The sequence below is a fragment of the Aureobasidium subglaciale genome (genome assembly GCF_000721755.1).
Source record: "Aureobasidium subglaciale EXF-2481 unplaced genomic scaffold scaffold_0, whole genome shotgun sequence".
Taxonomy (NCBI): domain Eukaryota; kingdom Fungi; phylum Ascomycota; class Dothideomycetes; order Dothideales; family Saccotheciaceae; genus Aureobasidium; species Aureobasidium subglaciale.
In genome coordinates, this window is record NW_013566995.1 from 95,286 (window position 1) to 114,058 (window position 18,773).

Below are 18,773 nucleotides of genomic sequence, written 5' to 3' on the forward strand. Positions count from 1 at the left end.
CAGACAAACCAAGCGCCGCGTCAGATTCGCCCTCGATTGATCCACAAAAACACATCTGCACCTACATCTAAGGCTAAACACGCCAACATGCACATCTCAGCCAAGCTCCAGGCTGCGGCCAAGGAGAAGAAGTCGACCTACTCGTTCGAGTTCTTCCCTCCCAAAACCGCCCAAGGTGTACAGAATCTCTATGACCGTATGGATCGTATGCACAACTTTGGTCCCTCTTTCATCGACATCACATGGGGAGCTGGTGGCAGACACGCCTCGCTTACCTGTGAAATGGTCAAGGTTGCCCAGACGGTTTATGGTCTCGAGACATGCATGCACTTGACTTGCACCGATATGCCCAAGTCAAAGATTGACGAGGCTCTGAAGGAGGCTCATGATGCTGGCTGCACAAACATCCTCGCTCTTCGAGGCGACCCGCCACGTGAGAAGGAAAAGTGGGAGGCAACAAGTGGAGGCTTCAGATATGCAAAGGATCTTGTCAAGTACATCAAGGAGACATACGGCGACCACTTCGACATTGGTGTCGCTGGTTACCCAGAAGGTTGCGATGACAACGATGATCCTGAAGAGCTGATCACGCACTTGAAGGAGAAGGTTGACCTCGGTGGTACCTTCATCGTAACGCAGATGTTCTACGACGCCGACATCTTCCTTGCCTGGGTCAAGAAGGTCAGAGCTGCCGGCATTGACGTTCCTATCGTGCCTGGTATCATGCCCATCTCCACCCACGCTGCCTTCCTCAGACGCGCAAACTGGTCAAACATCCACGTTCCTCCACACTGGCACGAGGCCCTCGAGCCTGTCAAGAACGACGATTCCGCTGTAAGAGATGTTGGTACTGGTCTGGTCGTCGAGTTGTGCCGCAAGCTGTTGGACAACGGCATTTTGCACTTGCACTTCTACACCATGAACCTTGCACAGTCTACTCGCATGATTCTGGAAGAGCTCAGCATCACTCCCTCGCAAGACACTCCTCTTGAGAAGCCTCTTCCCTGGAGGCAGTCTCTTGGTCTCAACCGCCGCGACGAGAATGTTCGTCCTATCTTCTGGCGCAACCGCAATCGCTCATACATTGCCCGTACCCAAGACTGGGATGAGTTCCCCAACGGTAGATGGGGTGACAGTAGATCTCCTGCCTACGGAGAGTTGGACACATATGGTATTGGCTTGAAGGGTACCAACGAGCAAAACCGCAAGCTTTGGGGTGAACCCAAGTCCTTCCGCGACGTTGCCACTCTTTTCGCGAACTACATGCAAGGCAAGGTCGAGTCTCTGCCTTGGAGTGAGAGTCCCATCACCGATGAAGCCGATGCTCTCCGTCTTGACCTGATCGATCTCAACCAGCGTGGTCTTTTGACTATCAACTCGCAGCCTCCTGTCGATGGCGCAAAATCGAGTCATCCTGTCTACGGATGGGGTCCCCGCAATGGTTATGTCTACCAGAAGGCCTACCTCGAAGTCCTTGTCTCGCCTGAGTTGATCTCCGAGCTCATTACTCGTATGGAGCGCAACCCCAACATTACCTACTTCGCCGTCAACCAACACGGTGATCTGAAGACCAACTCCCCTGACGAGGGCCCTAACGCTGTCACCTGGGGTGTCTTCCCTGGCAAGGAGATTGTACAGCCTACCATCGTTGAGACAGTGTCCTTCCTCGCCTGGAGAGACGAGTTTTACAGACTCGGATCTGACTGGTCTCGTTGTTATGACGCCACTTCGCCTTCCCGCTATGTCATCAATGACCTGATGCAGAACTGGTACCTTGTGAACATCGTCAACAACGACTTCCGCGAGCAACGCGGTATTTTCCCACTCTTCGACAAGCTCGAGGTCCCTGATATTGACAAGGAGATTACCGCTCCTGAAGTCTCTCAAGAGACCAACGGCGTCACCAATGGCGAGAAGCACGACGAAGAGAAGAAGGAGGAAGCTAAGACTGGTAATGGCGAAGTCACCGACACGAAGATCCCTGACAGCGTGCACAAGAAGCTGGAAACCCAGATCAACGGTGCCGAAGAGAAAGCTGACACCGAACCCAAGGACGCACCAGCCCACAACACCGGCGCTGGGCCCTCCACCTCCATCTAATCGATTGCGCCAACCTGTCACTCCATGAGTACACCAAAAGCGACAACCTTTGCCCTTTCATTTTCTTATCTTTCGTTTTCTTCTCATGCATAATTCAGCATACTCCCCCACTCTTGAGAGTTGCACAACCAACTTCTCAATACGATCTTCTTCAACAAGAAGATATTCAACACCCCTCTACGAACATTTCGACCTACAGCATTTCAACGGCGTTTCCCCCCAAAATCATTCTATGTCTTAACGAAGCATGACAATTACAAAAAGCGAGAGATACCCCCATTCAACCGGGATTTGAGTTTTACACAATTACTGGCGTTTTGTTTGCGATCTTTTATCGTTTAGTTTAAACAAGAAGGAGATGAAGAGTCAAGAGGAGGGCAGATAGAGTTGATGAATTGATACTCGTTCCTTTGATTGCGGATTTTGTTTGGCGTCTGTGATGCCGTCTCTGTACACTGATGATACGATGCTCTTTAGGTTCTCGACACTTTATGAGTAGAGAACGCTTCGGCCACTCACCAAACAGCATTGGACGCCATGGCTCCACTCACGGGCTTTCTGTTAGTATGCAACATCATGCTGGCCAAATCATTTCTGTCGACTTGAAGCAAGAACATGGAGTGTGGCATTAACGGCATATTGAATGATGCAAGATGCAGAATCTTACCTTGTTCTTGCTATGCCTCTGCGCTTTTGTCTCTCTTCTTGGAGATTGTGGAAAGGCCTACCGTGCTTTCCATTCTTGTTCCCTCTTATCTTTTTCTTTCACTTTATGCGTGGGAGAACTTATCTTCTGCACCAGATTCAACGTTCCATATTCGAGAGCTTGCCTGGATAGGAATGGAAAGGCTGAAAGGTTGAAAGTGCTGAATAGAGGTGTAAGAATCTATAGCGAGTTAACAGAACATGAAGTAGGTAAGACAAGCAGAAAGGAGTAAGTCGCGTATCACAGAGCGATTTCTCAGCCTCCAGCTTCTGAATTTCACCGTCATCTCTCCGCAGAGCTTAGTCTCCATCACCTTCTCTTCCCTCTTTCTTACCATCTGCATTTGTTCCAAGATGCCAAAGTCTTTCTCGCAGACTTGACCAGTGTAAGCTCCATCGAGTATATATATAATCTCAAGTCTGTAGCATGCAAAGACCTTCTCTCTTCCAACACTACCAAGATAGAAGTTGTAGAACCGTCTGGTTTGCAATCTCTGATTACGCCTTTGGTAGCTGGGCGATCTCACGTCCTGGTGGGAGGAGAGCCCGATCGATGAATGCAACGGGTCGATGACTCGCAAATATAACGGAAGGGCTTTGCTGGGAGTTCAGGGGTAAACTTTTAGACATTTCTATGGCAGGGAGAAGACACACGCTTGGAGTTCCATCGACCTGTTTCTTCGCTCTCTCCATATTTTTGCGTAGGTGAACCCTGGAATGCTCAATCGACACGTCTGTATTGGGGTTATTCATGCAGTCGGTATTCTCAGACAGCCTGTTAGCGAATCCACAAAGTTTTATGAAAACCTCATGCTCTTTTCATTCGACTTGTGGATCTTGCTCTTGTATCTTGTGAACAGGTTGCTTCTTTCAAGAGAAATGATAAGAGTTTGATGTCCGCTTTTTCGTGGCATCGTCTGATATCATTTTTGAAACTTTTCGGCCATGTCGAGGGATGTGGTTTATTGTCTTCTCGTTGGTTTGCTTGACTGTGGTCGGGTTGCTGAAGAGAGTTCAGGCTGTGATGGGGAGTGGGAGGTGGTATGCTGGGAGGCGGGTGCCTGCCAGATGTGTGATTCGACATGGCATCGAATACTAAAGGCCAAGGCAAAGCCTCAAAACAGCACGAATAAAATCGATCGACACAAAAGGAGCAAGTGGAAGAAAAGACAGATTTGAAGAAGGAAAATTGAAACACCGTTGTAGGCATCTCTATGTACAATTCCAACTGACCACGACGACCAAGCAAGGGCAATTCCAAGTGTCGGGATCGCCTCGAATTGGATCACGACCACACTGGGACATCACCGAGCGAAGCAGTATGGAGTGAAAGAACTATTGACATTTGAAAGATAAATCAGAGAACCAAAGAAAACCAAAAGAAAACCAGAAAACCAGAAAACAAACAAAAACCCAACCGAATATCCTTCCTCTAAATCCTTGACCGTATCCCCCAAAAACCAAAAAAACAATATTTAGAAGCAACTTCTTGGGGTCTCACTTAAGCGAGGACGGCTTGACCACCAGTCTGACCCTTGTAGGAGCAAGTGCCTGGGATGGAGTTGTTGGAGTAACTGTAAGAGTAATCGATGGTGTAGACGTTGCCGCTAGAGCTGTAGCCGGTGTTCTTGCAGACAGAAGAATCCCAGCTGGCACTGTAAATGGCGCAAGCCTGGAATTGAGGAAGACCGTTCTTCATCTGCATGTAGGAGGTGAAGTATTGGCAAGTTCTATCGGGATTTCCGGCCTTGAGAGACTCGGCAGTGATGGCGGCGCAGGCAGCATTGCAGCGGTTTTGGTCGTAAGGCTTGCCGTCGTTGAAGGTCTTGATGGTCAGGTAGGATCCGCAGGTCTCCTGCATAGCACAGCTGTCAAGAGCAGTGGAGGTCAGACCAGACAGAGGTTTACTGGGCTTAATAATCTTGTAGCCGTTGGATCCGGCGATAACGACGTGGTAGTCATTGCGGTATCCGCCAGTGTTGACAGCGGAAGCCTGCTCGGCGGGGACACCCCAGAAGGTGCACTTGAGTGCGGTTTGGGAGGTAGGCTGGTTGCAAGTACCGGATTTGGGACTGGGGTCGACGGTAGGGTTACGCTCGAAGAAGATGTTGAAGGAAAGGCATCCAGTTCTCTTCACGCATTCAGCGGCGCACGCGTCGGGATTGTACGAAGGGTAAGAGACATAGCCCAAGTATGCAGAAGTGCTGACGGATCCCTTGAGATTCTGAAAAGTCTGCTTCCATCCAACGGGAGTTTGAGCGTTGATAGCGAGATTAGAGTAGGTGGTGTCAGCAAGGAATGCAGTGTCAGTGTTGCTGGAGGTGGTGTAGGTGTAGGGTGATTGGGGCTGAGGCGAGCAAGCATCACGCTTCAAGACAGAAGAAGTGGTGCCGTCGGCGGTGTCAATATCAGGGGTCACATTGCTGGCAACCTCGGCGAAGACACTGGCGGTAGCGGCAGCGACATTGTAGGTGACAGTCTCACTTCCGACGCCAGCAGGTGCGGTGACAGCGGGAGCAGCGTCAATGGACTCGAGATCCTCAAGGTCGAAGATCTGAGGGTGGGCAACAGGTGAGGCAACCGCAAGGGCAGCGGCAGCAGCAATGAGAGCAACAGCACGCATTTTGTCGAGTGATTGTGCGGTGGGTTGTTTGCTTTGGAGGTTGGTTGCTTTGAGAGCTGGATGTTGCTTGAGGAGGTAGTGTTGATGGTGTAGAAGAGGTTACTCTTGCTTGTGAATGAGGAAGTGGAGTGAGTTGATGATGGAGATACAACGTGCAGATCTCCCTGGTATATATATGCACTTCTTCTCTTGAGCTCCAAGAGCATGCTTGGACTCGACAGGTACTAGAACTCAGGTCCGCGCTTAGCTTCGGGGGCAGCGAGCTGAGTACGGCGCTTGAATCGTGGAAAGCCACGAGATACTATTCGAGACGAACAACATCTCAGACTTCGAATCCATACTTAGCGAGGCTTTGTGGCGCTCTTGGGCGCTGCGTTGTGCTCAGTCATGGTCAAGGGGCAGGGATGAACTCCGGGAGACTCCAACGGTATATCCACTTGGTGTAAACAAAGTGCCGGAGCGTTCTTGTCACACGAGGACGATGCAATCGAGATGAACCGCCCGTTCGTGGGGCACTTCAGATGCCATAACGGCTCTCCAAGGAGACGCTACCAAATCATCTTCTAAACCTTTCGAGTTAACGAGCGAGGTGAAGAACCTCTGGCGGGACGAAAAGGAGCAGCCCCAACCGTGAAGCGGCTTGACTGAGCATTCAGCACGGACTGCCGTGCATCCTCATACGCTCAATTTGGACTTCGAAGACGGGATGAAAGGCTGGTGTACCGCACGGCGTCACCGGGAAAAGAAGTGCCTAACACTGAAGCGACACGAGGGCAACCAGTTCTTTGACATGGTCTCGGTTCAGCTTGCTATGCCATGCAGCCAGGGAAAAACGCGGTGAAAAGCTGGAGATGCACGGTGAATGTCTCAGTTTAACGGCTTCTGGACTCTCCGGATCACGCCAAGAAAAACTATCGAGGAGACGTGAGAACAGCAGCTGGAGAACAAAGCGCCGCGCACTGCTTCAGGTTCCTACAAAAACCGGTGAGACACAAAACACGAAGAAGAAGTCTCGGAGCATTCTTCGTTTTGGTGCGACTATGAAGTGGTAGAGGCTGTCGGTGTAGCTTTGATTGCGACGAAAGCCCTCGGCATCGCCTATTCAGCCGTACCTGAAGACGGCTGTGGCATTCCGACTGGTATAGACGGTGTGAAAGGCGTTCTCGCCCTGTTCCCCAAAGCGATGTTGGACTGCGAGCGTACCAGATCGGGCGAAAGGTCTAGCAACACATCGTATCGGTTTGTGACATTGAGTGTGTTGTCGCGCGGTGCTGGATCTCGCCGGTCAAAGCTCGTGGGCTTGCCAAAGCCAAGATTTCTGACGCGCTGTGTTGGTGCCTTGCGGGCGCGTCGCCCTTTCCACTTCCACAACATCTTCTCTCAGCTCTCTGTTATACCTCCACATAGTGCAGCCAGGCGTGTCTATTGGCAATATTTTGTTGATACCTTCAGCCGTCTTGTGACCGAACCTATCATTATTCTCGTTGGAGAGGATACGTTTTGCCGCCGGACCGCTTTACGTTGACGCAGGCTGTTGTCGGTGTTCGCGCTGATGCTGACGAGCCTTCTCTTTTCTCTTTTGTTACCAGAGTCAGGGCTGCTCCCAAACGCTCAAAGCCCGGGTGGGAGGGTATCCCGACACGTTCATACACGTTCGGGGGCTCTCAACTATTGGTAAAACTCCTCTGCTTTCCCTTTGACATGGCAGCAAATACCTTGAGTGACGTCTGGAGGACGCGCAGAGCCGCTTTCGTACAGAACCCCGCGCTCGACCGTGGCTGTCGCTGTCAGGTTCGCTTGATGTATGGCAATGGTCAGGCATCTATATCGCTTCAGCTGCAAACCAACATTGCCGGGGTTAGTAACACACCTCCCCGTCATATCATCCTCTACATCCAGCCCTCGATCGTTGAAGCGAGTTCTATAAATGATGGCACATCGATATCGCCGCTATTGTTGCAATGCATACCTACCTCTCTCGCTACCCTATCCGATGCCTTGACCATCGCTCTCGTCCTGAAGTGTCCTGGCGCTGTGCACTACCCTCAGGGGTTGACCAGCGTGTCTGCTGAGGATGCGTCTGACACTGACTTTCAATCATTTGTCGAGCTCTGTCAAGCGACCACTGTACACATACACTTCGCCAAAGCTCAATTTGACCCTCACGAGAAGACACAACTGCACCGACTTGTGGATGGTCTTGACGGCAAGGGCTTGAAGGCGCCGCCTCTGAATCTTGGCCGAGAGGATCGCGGTAGAGGCCTGCAGGAAGGTACATGGCAGGTCTTCAGCCCAAAACACCCAGGGTCCAGCCACGATGCAGCGTCTTCAGTGCTAGGCAAGAGACCAAGAGTAGGTAAGTTTTGCTCCAGCAGTCAGTCAGATCGTAGCATTGCACAAATACATTGCGGGACAGTGACCTCTAGCCTGAGCTTCGCGCTGGGGCCTATCGGTCTGCATTTGGTCGCAGCGACACGTTTGGTCCCTCAACAGACGGCGCGCTGTCGGTATAAGCATTGTGCATTGCGTCGGCTCAACCCATCCAAGCCACCCCGAGCTAACGTCCTCAGCCTCGAGTTCGCCTGTTGGTGGGCCCCTTGATGAGCCCCCTAAGCGTCTCGCCGCAAATTCATATACAACGCCTCCTCCCTACTCGCCCACTGAGATCAACACGTCGACCCCTGCCACAAGATCCGTCGAATCTAATGACATACGACCTACTGTGTTCACTCTACCACCATACCGCATTACTGACCCGGTGACTTCGAGTGATGATGCCCAGATCTCCCTCCTTGCCAACATGCTTGCTACTGTCCCTGAGCATGTGCTTCGTGAGGCTATTACACGGTCTGGTCATGGACCACTGCTGAGCTCAGCTTCTGGCACTGTCGTGGTTGAAGAGCAGCACAAATCTCGAGTTCGCCGCATGTCTAGCCCACGACTTGTCTCCTTAGTCAGAGGCATGTTCACGGCAGAGGTAGAAGCGCGTATGAAGTATTTGATCGAGTCTGGACTGCCTCTCCACACGAAAGACGCCATTGAGAAAGTCATGGGTGATTATCAAGATCAGTTTTACATCCACTGTGCGGAAGCCGAAGCCGGCATCCAAGAGAAGGTCGACGAAGCGTCTTTGGAAGTCAAGATGGTGCTCGAAGACGGCATGAAAGAGGTAGAGGACTTGGTCGAAGAGCATCTCCAGAAGCTAGCCGAAGAGTATGAAACACTGGACGGTAAAGGCAATTTGGAACTTGACAGTCTCAGATGCTGGTTCGTCAAGTTTGCTCGTACTTTGCTAGTCGAGAAGCAGTCCGCTCAGGATATAAGACGAGAAGTAATTAGATGCACATCTATATAGCGATGATATACCCACAGTGGCCCCTTACCGAAACCGAACCCGGACTCTTCTGGAAAGCATGGGTTATCAGTCGTCCTTCCCGCATGTTGAACTCTGTCAGATTCGCAACTGTCGCAAGGCACAAGACTTTGTGAAGATTGGGACAGTGCCATCGAGATACGTTGTCTCGTGGACTTTCTGGAGTGGACAGCGTCGATTCAGGAAATGACTGTGGCTGTCTACAGTCGGTCATTGCTCCCCTCATGATGATAGAACAACGTATCGATAGTACATGCCAACTTGCCCCATTGTATCAACGGGGTGCGTGGCCCAATGGCAAGGCGCTTGACTACGAATCAAGAGATTGCAGGTTCGATCCCTGCCGTGCTCAGTTTTTGCCGGTCTCATGGACGATGGGGCAGCGGTATGCTCGTGGAGAGCTTTTTTGTGGCTTGAGAAGTCTACTAAGCACGGACTTGTAGTCTATTGTGCTTGCTGTCGAGATTTTGTCCGCACATAGAGAACCAGCTTTGAATCATCAGTCATCGCGCATAATCATATTCTAAAAACAGAGCGCGCAGACTACTTCTTCCTTGTAATGAGTCCTCTTTGCAAGCGATGCCATCGATTTTTGCTCTGTAGTTTGTTTTGTTCTGTCGACGGCTGAGATCAAGCGTCGAGAGCGTCGCGGCTGGCGCTTCGAATGTTCAAGGCATCACCATCGGGTGGAATAGAAAAAAACGCCGATTTCCAAACCATCCGCGCCTTCCTTCAGCTCATCTATGTACGGCATTTCTGTTGGTTAAGAAATCTCAAATCTGCACTTACACATCTGAGAGCCTAGATTGAATGTACTGCCGTGTGACTGCAATTTACGCTCCCTCCTTGCTCCCCCTGTCCTGGTCATTTGTCGCTGTCCCATCGGTTCGTGTCAATAGACAATCCTTTGGGACGCCGCGTGCCAAACCTTCCCTAACTTACTATTTTTCGAGTGTCGCTGCCGCCTCTTGGAAGAAGTCTAATCGCTCTTCCAGCCCGCAGCCACGAGCAAACTCATATTCTTGGGAAAGTCTCCCCGAACTCCCATGCCGCGCATCCCCAGACTACCCTATTTGATCACGTCTTTCCCTACCGGGACTGTTATGCGAGGTGGAGTCGGCCCTGAAAGGCTGCTTCAGCCCTTGGCGCGTCTACTCAGAGCGCAAAAAACTTGAGCTCGCGGCTCGCATCTGTAAGTGATTCTTCTCTACGCGAAGTGGTATGTATGTTTGTGGGACTTTTCATCTCCATCTGACGTCTTGAATTGCGGGTGTTCCTGCGTCTATGATGCGTTTTGATGGTCATCATCATCACGAACGGTACCTTGCAAATCCGGCAGCTACCTTTTTTGACTGCTTATTTTCACCTCGGCCGCCCAACATCTCAGTCAGCACAAAGATTCTCACCCTCCGCTCTTGCAAGGGCCCAGATCACAGACACGCGTACGAACTCTCTTGGACATATTCTTATCCATCGTGGCTGCACGAGAGCCATTTTGTGAAAAATACACCAAGTAACCTTCTTCGCGCAGGGCTGGCATGGCGCTTTACGCCTTGACGCGACCCGTCCGGGGAGGGATCGATGTGAATATGCTAAGCCCAGAATAGTCCCCTGGCCAAGCTTTGTTTTGCAGACTATCGAAATCTGGCACCATGGCACCTCTGCGTGTCACACTGTTACAAGGGGGTCTTGTTTGCAGGCGACATCGCGATGGCTGCAGGGTGCTCGATGACCCTGATCCTTAGAAGCACAACTGCTCTCCACTCCTAGCTGTTGGTACAAAAAGCTGCCGTGCCGTTTATCGTCATGGGAAATATCGAAAATCCTTCCGAGCTTTCCCGGGTGTACTTGTGTATGCTAGGGCTACCAGATCGAGCGATTAGATTGCGACAGCTCGGATGGGTCGTAGTCTCGATTTTCAGCTGCTGTCAGTTCACGCTGGCGTGGGCCATGGCGGGGAGTCCGTCTAGGCGCTTCTGCCCGACATCGTGTTGCTATACCACGTGTCTGTGCTTCGTAAGGACGGGCTGCTTCTTACTTCTGCATTCCAAGCATTCCAAATGGATCTCGTCAGAACTCAGAAGACTCTTGGTCCGAGAACATCCATATTCTAAAACGGGTGGTGATGGGGTCTCGCGAGCCGTGGACAGGGTGGGTAGTTCAACAATCTCTGCTGAACTCCTTACGTGATTGCGACTTCGACAACGTGATGTTGTGTCTGATCCTCTGGTTATACTGTACTCTTTCTGTACATGAAGGAGGAGTTCTATCATCAATCATCTATCGAGTCATTTGCGACTGCTGGATACGAAATCAATTTTTCCAGACTCCAAATCTTGACACCATCGAGAATCTGCCGTTGAAGGAAGTCCGCATAGTTGTCGAGCAAGAAAGAAGTTAGCTGTATGGTATCGGTCGTCAGACCCACCTAAAATATTCAAGAAGTATTGAATACAATTTCTAGAGAACGCAAGCTCTTTCTGAACTGTTTTTGACTCTGTAGGACGGGGGCCATCTCAGAGCAGGGTTTGCCAGATAGCCAGAAATCTTGGCAACAGGGTCACAGACATAGCAATTCCACTTGGTCTGTTACCAAAGCCTGGTAACGAATCGCCGCACAGTTCGTCTACTGTACAGTTCATGTACGTTAGAATATGACAGGATAGTGAACGTAAGAGACGCGAGGTAAAAGGAGGAAACGTGGGAATCACATCAACATTAGGCCTTGATACGACTGGTGGGTGTCCCGATCCTATCGTCTCTTGAATAACACGAAGTTACAGATATTGGTTGTGATTCGGGGCAACGACAACGATGAAGAAGTCTAGCTTGTCTAGTTTGTGGTTACATTTGAGTATTCTTTTGAGCTATCACAGATAGGAGAAGACATTCAAATTACTTGATGAAGTCGTCAAGGCCGCATCAACTCGCGAATCCTACTTCCAGGCCGCAGATCAGGCAACAGTCGCGTCAATTGTCACGAACATCAACCCAACATGTTATCGAACCTGCAGTTCCAATCAGTCAAACCTCGGACTCGGGCACCAAAACACCCATCATGGAGCTTCCCAAAGAAATGATTTTCCTCGACACATTCGATCAGACCGCCGAAGAAACCATCAACCGAGGCGTCGAAAACGAAGCAGCAGTACATAGATACTTTGATTGCCTCTCCCGTGGCTGGTTGGGACAAGCATTCATCGAACGCTACACATACACTTTCTTCTCTGATATTGCGGATGACGAAGATGAGATCTTGACGTAAGCTGGTTTCACGCCGTGGACTGGGGAACTAGAGAATGAGATTTTAACGACTGTGTCAGATATTCTGGAGGGAGGTGCTGATGAGTATGTTATTACTGAAAGAGACATCTTCGCCAATGCCATGGGAAACCAAGAGGACCCAGGACGAGATGTGCTTAGACGCGTAGTAGAGCGCATAGACCACGAAATTGCGGTAAGATGATGAGATGCGACGGATCGGTTGAATACTAAAGTGAAGACAGAGAACGCAGGAAGAGTGTCCCTCATCTATTACCAAGCTCCCAGAAGCGATGATCCTGCTTGAACCTCTCAACTCTACCGCCGAGGAGATCATACAGCAGGGAGCTAAAAATCCTGCAGCCGCACACAGATACATCAACTGTCTGTCCCGCGGCTGGATCGGTCAAGCCCTTGTCGAGCGATATACATACGACCAATCACCTGATACGCCGGAGGGAATGATACATACCAACGGTGAACAAGATGGCATCTTCAAAGAGTGGCTCAAGCCCATCAAAGACGAAATAAAGGATGACCTCAGAGAAGCATTAGCAGGTGGATACGATGAGATGATCATCACCGAGCGAGACATATACGCACGAGAAATGACGAACGTTGAGGATCCTGGAAGAGAAATGCTCAGAGAACTGGTGGAAGTCATCGATCAAGGTCTTCAGGTAGGGACGCTGAACTTGGTGGACGACAAGCTATTGCTGACTTGTTTAGTATCTTCCAAAGATCTACGTGACTATTTCTGGCTCCCAGAGACTTGCGCCTCCAATAGAACTTCGATGGCGTTATGGACTGGAGGACACTGTTATGCGATTGAGCGCCAAAGTGCTGGAGAAGGACATCTTGGGCATGAGCGTTAAGAAGTCTGGGCGCGATTTGCATTTCACTTACCAGATTGATGACGATGAGGGTGGCTCGAACTACTTCTCGCTGATGGAGGAGATGGGCGCGTGGAATTAGTGCTCTGTGTTCCGGCTGGAGACTGTTCTTGTCCCTATCGAGAGAAATGCTGGTATGTGGACTTAGAGCCATGTCCAGCGAGAGAGCTTAGCCGCCGACCGAGTACCCTCACAAAAGAACGGTGAGAACATATTTCGAGCCCAAATTTGTCTCTGCATAACGGACTACAATCTTTCATGAAGACGGCAGTGGCCAATCAATACATCAGTCACTTGCGCTCCATCGCCTTGGACGATTAGGCCACTAGAGTGCTCGTGACATCTCATATTCTGCTCTCTCGGTGTCGTGTCTGAAATATCGCTCCGCCGACACTCGCATACTTCAGGCTTCTTCAAGATCTGTAGCTCCACACATTTACCCTATGTTGCTGCACCGGACTGGCTTGTTAGCTCTCCAAGCGCGGTCTCGGAGAGATGACAAGAAGACGACTTCATTCTATGCCGATGCGTATGTCTTTGACATCCGTATCTCTGGAGCTCGCGGCTCGAGACTTTGGCGCATGCTGTTCAGGCTTGGGAGTTGTGATTCCTCCAGCATGTCATATTAATGTGGGTAAAGCAAATGTACGGACCGTTAAAAACCATCTGGGAGCCTTCATAGCGCTTTTAGATTATGTGAGCCGCTAGTTCAGATGACTCTGTAGCCCTGATTAGCTCATGCAACTTGCTGGTGGGACGGAAGATGCAACTCTAGGAACACGTCATATTCCGAGAGAGTCCGGGTTATTCTGCAAGCGTCAATCGCATCAAATCCTCAGCAACATCTATAGCGAAATGTTCGTTATTAATGTCCCTTTCGTCACATACGACTTTGAATCCTGTGTCTTTTAGTCCAGTTATTAGTGTTTCGATTAGCGCATCATCAGCCTCTCGGTCCTCGAAAGGACTTCCAGGCGTGGCAATCATGCTGACGCCACCTTTTGGCAAGGTGACTTGCACCCTGCTCGGATTGCTGGCGAAGCACTTGAGCTTGTCAATGATGTAGTCGCCAACAGCTTTGCATTCGTCTTTGGTGGTGCGCATTAGAGTGACCGTGGGATTGTGCTCGAACAACTTCCTGTGCTGATATTTCTCTGGCACCGCCACTCTCGGTCCGAAATTGACCATGTCAGTGGCACCGAGAGAAATGATTGTTGGGATACCTGCCACCAGAGCAGCCTCGAGGCGATTGGGTCCAGCACTCATGTTGCCGCCCATGAGAAAATCGCAGATCTCAGTCGTTGTCAAGTCGAGCACAGCGTCAAGAAGACCTTCCGAGATCAGGCGCTCCATTGCTTTGCCTCCATGTCCAGTAGCATGGAAGATATAGGTCTCCACCCGATGATTTGTTTCGAGATGTTCGCGGACTTTGTCAACGCATGGAGTCGTGACGCCAAACATAGTGATGCCGACTCGAAGCTTTGGATCTTCTTGGGTCTGCTCAATTCGGTCTTGAAGTTGTTGCTCATAGGCTACAGACATGCCGACCATAGCGGCTGCCGCATTGTTCAAGATGTTCCTCAATAGACTGTTGGTGCCTGAGATGTCCACGACGCTATACATCAATGTTATGTCGGTCTCACCGACGATTGGACCGGTGTCTCCTGAGGCAACAGTGCTGACGATGAGTTTGGGCAGTCCGATTGGCAGACTTCGCATGACTGCCGAGGCCAGACTGGTGCCTCCACTACCACCTGCACTGATAACACCATGGATAGGCTGCTTGTCGTGAAGCTCTTTGATGCACGAGGTTGTGCAGCAAATCATGAATTTGACGGCTTCGCCGCGTGGCAGGCCCGGCAAGGTGTCGCGTTCCTCCTCTGAGCAGTATTTCCTGACTAGATCATCATGGGATATGCTGATGGATGGATGGTCAACAACATTGCGGCCACAATCGATCAAGGTGATCTTGGCACTCGGCGGAGCAAGAGACAATATCCGAGAGCGAAGATGCGAGATCTCGAGAAGCTTGGTGTCGAGTGTTCCCAACAGGACTATGTGAGGCATTTTGGGGAGTTGACAGTAAGGGAGACTACGCGATTCGAGTTGATCGAGAATGTCATGGTATGCGATATGACGGCATGCTTGTCGCGTCGCGTCAGATGAAATGGGCGGGGAGGTTGGTGATGAATCCATGCAGGGTTGCGTCATGCCGATCCACAGTTCGACTTCGAGTCTGTCCACCATCTTTCTCGATGCTCTTTGAAACGTCGCCAAAACCCGGCAAGCAATTTCAGCAAGGTACAATGGCACCTCCGACAGATCGCAAACAAATTATCGCCAACTTCCGTAAGCAAATAGATGCTGGGAAGCCTATCGTCGGCGCCGGCGCTGGCATCGGCCTGTCGGCCAAGTCAATTGAAGCTGGCGGCGGCGACCTGATCATCATTTACAACAGTGGGCGATTCAGAATGGCAGGTCGAGGCTCCCTGGCCGGACTTATGCCCTTCAGCAATGCCAATGATGTCGTCGTCGATATGGCAAAGGAAGTGCTGCCGATTGTTGAGCATACTCCCGTCATTGCCGGTGTATGTGGCACCGACCCTTTCAAAGACATGCCTCGTTTCCTATCTCAGCTTCGTGACTTGGGATTTGCTGGTATCCAGAACTTCCCGACCGTCGGCTTGATCGATGGTCAGTTCCGCGCGAACCTCGAAGAGACTGGCATGGGCTACGACAAAGAAGTCGAGATGGTACGACTGGCTGCTGGGATGGATATCTTGACCACACCGTATGTCTTTAACGTCGAGGAAGCAAAAGCCATGGCTGGTGCTGGAGCCGATGTCGTCGTGGCTCACATGGGCTTGACGACCAGTGGCACAATTGGTGCCCAGACGGGCAAGTCCCTGGAAGACTGCGTCAGAGATGTGCAGGCTATCAAGAACGCTGCCGTTGAGGTCAAGAAGGACATCATCGTTCTCTGTCATGGAGGGCCTATCGCGAAGCCGGAAGACGCCAAGTATGTGCTTGAGAGAGTCGAGGGTCTGCACGGCTTCTTCGGTGCCAGCTCGATGGAACGCTTACCAGTTGAGGATGCAATCAAGGGCGTCACTGAACAATTCAAAAACATTGCAGTGCAAAACGCCTAGGAGTTTGCCCTTCAATCGACAGCATGTACTCCATCGCCAAAGCATCTTGACAATGATCTTTCGCCAATCCCGTCGGACGTGATGTGGCGTCGAAGTGGTCGTCGAGACCAAGTGAGATTGAGAGAGGATGCAGGTTGCAGCGCTCGAGATTGAGCAAATTATGACCACATTGACGATTTGTGCACGGGTCTACTTCTCATGACAGCAATGTCGAGGAGTGCAGCTCAGCGACAACATACTACGCCCTCTTACACGAGACACTTGACCGGAGTGTCGAGCTCTGTACTCATCTTGCCGCCCATCGCTGCAATCGACTCAGACCCTCAGACTATCCGTACGAGGAGGAAAAAGGCATATAAGCCATCAGCAAAGAGATCATGGACACTGCCGAGAGCTTGGAGAACGACAGACAAACGACCAGAAAATCGAAGAGCAATGCGACCAACAATGAGGATGAGCTCGCGGAGGATGACAACACAGAGAAGAAAGATAAGACAAAAGACGATAAGAAGTACGCGAAAGACGAGAAAGCACAAAATCGACAACGCTTCAAATCACGCCAAAGCCCTCTGGTACAGCATGTACTCATCTCAAGGCTTGCCCAGAACTGTTCAGTCATTGGGAAGCCTAGTACCGAGATAATGCTTGAACAGCTCGAAGACGTCCTTACACGTTTTGGAAGCTGTCTGATTGAGCAATTTCGTGTAAGCGATTTTTTGCCTACAAACATGTTCCAGATGAACGACATCGTTGAGGTCGGAGGAGCCGAGTTGAAACTGCGGAACGGCAGGCGGTTCATCCCAAATACGCAAATTCGCTTTCTGGGATCCTACTACCCAGCAATAATTATTCGAGTCGTCCGCACCAAGACATATGCGAAGGTGGTGGAGGAGACTAAGCATGCTCTCCACTGTATGGAAGGAAAGCTTCGTTTCGCCATAATCATCAAGATCGACAAGGCTCACAAGTCCGCGTCCGAGCAGCTCGAGGTGCACAGCGACGAGGATAGCGGTCAGGCAGCCAAGCAGAAGAACAAGAGACTTTCATTGGAAGACAGGGTCACTGTCAAGATACTTCACCTTGTCCCGACGGAGAAGCTCACCCGTCTATTCATAGACATGGAAGAGGAGGTATTTCCCAGAGCAACTGAAAAGATCTTTGCTTTCGACTGGCAAGATATCTCGCCCAACCCTTGGATTGGGCCTGCACCAATGCCGCAGATTCGATTGTCTTTGGCTCCTCTTTCTCAACTAGCGTATAGGTTTATGGAAGACGAGCCGGCGCTGGTTGGACGTCCGCTTAATTTAGACCACGTCAATTTTGATGACACGCAGCATCAAGACCTTTACCAGGACAATATTCCGCAACAATTTTACCAGAGCATGCTCCCGCAAGCAGTCCAAGAAGCCGTCGCAGTGCCTCATGAGACGGTGAAACGGCAGCTGCAAGAGCAATAAATGCTAGCGAGGACACTCAAGCATCTCCGAGAGCGGCATGTGAGCACAACAGTTTGGTAGATGAAGATGTCGTAAATCAGTATTCCACACGCTCAGAAGATAATTTTGCGACATCCAGTGCGGGTATAGCGAAGCGAGGCGTAGATGGCAACGAGGGCGAGCTGCTCCTGCCAGACAAGAGTTGTGTCAATGTTTCGCCTATTCTGAAACGCTCTTCCTTCAATTCGGCCCGTCGAAATAACAGTATTTGGTTGCGTCTAGCCCCGTGGGCATTTGTGACTGTACGCTACTGTTTGGCTTGAGGGCTCGGTAATCTCAGGCTGGAGGTTCTTGAGAGAGGATGGGCCGGCATCAAGGGGCTTCCGAGGAAGGTAGTCGTTGCAACATTCACGGGAGGGTGCTGATAACTTTGTGTCGCTCTTGCGTGTGCCGAAGGTCTCCTGATTATTTGTAGTTCTCAGCCAGAGTCAATGCTTGTGTCTCCTATTCGTACGACGACAGACCACAAAATTGTGACATACCGGATAACTCTCAGGCACACGGGTGTGTGTATGAATGATACGGCTGTGACCTCGGAACTTGAGAATCTGGAGAACGTCAGCAGTCTGCCAGAATCATCTCCACTAGTCTTGACAGCGACGTCGCCATGGGACAGCGCTTCGAAGATGGTAGGCGGCCTTCTATCACGGCATCAGAGAGCTCAGACAGACCGCACCCAAAACGACACTGACTGCAAAAACGATGTCCAGTAGCGACGATCGGATTGTCTTTGGTATGCTCTCGGGTGATTACCAATGTTGTTATCTAGCATGTGTGAGCCATTTATCCACAAAACTAGACCAGCAGCTGACATCGCTTGTTGGAAAACTTGCTTACTATGTAGCGCATCTGCAAGAGCGCTCTGGGGTGACAGAAATTGGTCACGCTATGATGCTGCTCTCGAAGGCAGCTTCCAACCCGGATATGTGCCAAACGGGATCCACTCCAGTGGCTGGACCGAGAGGATGAGCCAACACTGCGTTTACAAAAGGGATCATAGTGCTAGCAAAGTAGTTCGAAAGAGCGCGCAACACCGTTGCGTCTGTTCAAGCAGCTGTCAGATATGGAATGATAACGCACAAACTTGACTCAAACTCGATCCGTAAACCAGCTTTGGGACAGGAAGTACAGGACAAACTTCAGCAGCAGAACTATGCAATGCGAGGATGAGGA

At 50.7% G+C, this 18,773-nt stretch overlaps 8 protein-coding genes across 8 annotated transcripts; 6 read left to right on the forward strand and 2 right to left on the reverse strand.

Moving 5' to 3' along the window:
- Window positions 1–87: 87 nt before the first annotated feature.
- On the forward strand, window positions 88–2,100 carry AUEXF2481DRAFT_45393 (uncharacterized protein; the record flags this gene model as incomplete). The annotated part of the gene is made up of 2 exons (XM_013493110.1): window positions 88–1,989; window positions 2,014–2,100. The coding sequence occupies 2 exons, from the start codon at window positions 88–90 to the stop codon at window positions 2,098–2,100; spliced, it is 1,989 nt and encodes a 662-aa protein (XP_013348564.1).
- Window positions 2,101–4,306: 2,206 nt separating this feature from the next.
- AUEXF2481DRAFT_35 (uncharacterized protein) lies at window positions 4,307–5,428 on the reverse strand (the record flags this gene model as incomplete). The annotated part of the gene is made up of 1 exon (XM_013493072.1): window positions 4,307–5,428. The coding sequence occupies one exon, from the start codon at window positions 5,426–5,428 to the stop codon at window positions 4,307–4,309; it is 1,122 nt and encodes a 373-aa protein (XP_013348526.1).
- Window positions 5,429–7,129: 1,701 nt separating this feature from the next.
- On the forward strand, window positions 7,130–8,783 carry AUEXF2481DRAFT_36 (uncharacterized protein; the record flags this gene model as incomplete). Its single annotated transcript, XM_013493074.1, has 2 exons — window positions 7,130–7,784; window positions 7,999–8,783. 2 exons carry the CDS (start codon window positions 7,130–7,132, stop codon window positions 8,781–8,783), a joined length of 1,440 nt encoding a protein of 479 aa, XP_013348528.1.
- A 2,633-nt stretch (window positions 8,784–11,416) lies between these two features.
- Window positions 11,417–12,420, forward strand: AUEXF2481DRAFT_34257 (uncharacterized protein). Its single transcript, XM_013493111.1, has 3 exons — window positions 11,417–12,062; window positions 12,125–12,258; window positions 12,308–12,420. Exons 1-2 carry the CDS (start codon window positions 11,704–11,706, stop codon window positions 12,144–12,146), a joined length of 381 nt encoding a protein of 126 aa, XP_013348565.1. The 5' UTR covers window positions 11,417–11,703; the 3' UTR covers window positions 12,147–12,258; window positions 12,308–12,420.
- AUEXF2481DRAFT_34259 (uncharacterized protein) lies at window positions 12,087–13,048 on the forward strand. Its single transcript, XM_013493112.1, has 2 exons — window positions 12,087–12,601; window positions 12,666–13,048. The coding sequence occupies exons 1-2, from the start codon at window positions 12,356–12,358 to the stop codon at window positions 12,672–12,674; spliced, it is 255 nt and encodes an 84-aa protein (XP_013348566.1). The 5' UTR covers window positions 12,087–12,355; the 3' UTR covers window positions 12,675–13,048.
- A 711-nt stretch (window positions 13,049–13,759) lies between these two features.
- On the reverse strand, window positions 13,760–15,022 carry AUEXF2481DRAFT_24433 (uncharacterized protein; the record flags this gene model as incomplete). The annotated part of the gene is made up of 1 exon (XM_013493113.1): window positions 13,760–15,022. The coding sequence occupies one exon, from the start codon at window positions 15,020–15,022 to the stop codon at window positions 13,760–13,762; it is 1,263 nt and encodes a 420-aa protein (XP_013348567.1).
- A 239-nt stretch (window positions 15,023–15,261) lies between these two features.
- AUEXF2481DRAFT_61355 (uncharacterized protein) lies at window positions 15,262–16,104 on the forward strand (the record flags this gene model as incomplete). The annotated part of the gene is made up of 1 exon (XM_013493115.1): window positions 15,262–16,104. One exon carries the CDS (start codon window positions 15,262–15,264, stop codon window positions 16,102–16,104), a length of 843 nt encoding a protein of 280 aa, XP_013348569.1.
- Window positions 16,105–16,292: 188 nt separating this feature from the next.
- AUEXF2481DRAFT_116296 (uncharacterized protein) lies at window positions 16,293–17,958 on the forward strand. Its single transcript, XM_013493116.1, has one exon. It carries the CDS (start codon window positions 16,482–16,484, stop codon window positions 17,559–17,561), a length of 1,080 nt encoding a protein of 359 aa, XP_013348570.1. The 5' UTR covers window positions 16,293–16,481; the 3' UTR covers window positions 17,562–17,958.
- The last annotated feature ends 815 nt before the right edge of the window (window positions 17,959–18,773 follow it).

Excerpts from the sequence above, each read along its gene's own strand:
- AUEXF2481DRAFT_116296 (XM_013493116.1), top strand. The coding sequence starts at position 16,482 with ATGGACACTGCCGAGAGCTTGGAGAACGACAGACAAACGACCAGAAAA.
- AUEXF2481DRAFT_34259 (XM_013493112.1), top strand. The coding sequence starts at position 12,356 with ATGATCCTGCTTGAACCTCTCAACTCTACCGCCGAGGAGATCATACAG.
- AUEXF2481DRAFT_34257 (XM_013493111.1), top strand. The coding sequence starts at position 11,704 with ATGAAGTCGTCAAGGCCGCATCAACTCGCGAATCCTACTTCCAGGCCG. Across the intron at positions 12,063-12,124 it reads GACGAAGATGAGATCTTGAC|ATATTCTGGAGGGAGGTGCT; the intron begins GTAAGCTGGTTT and ends CGACTGTGTCAG.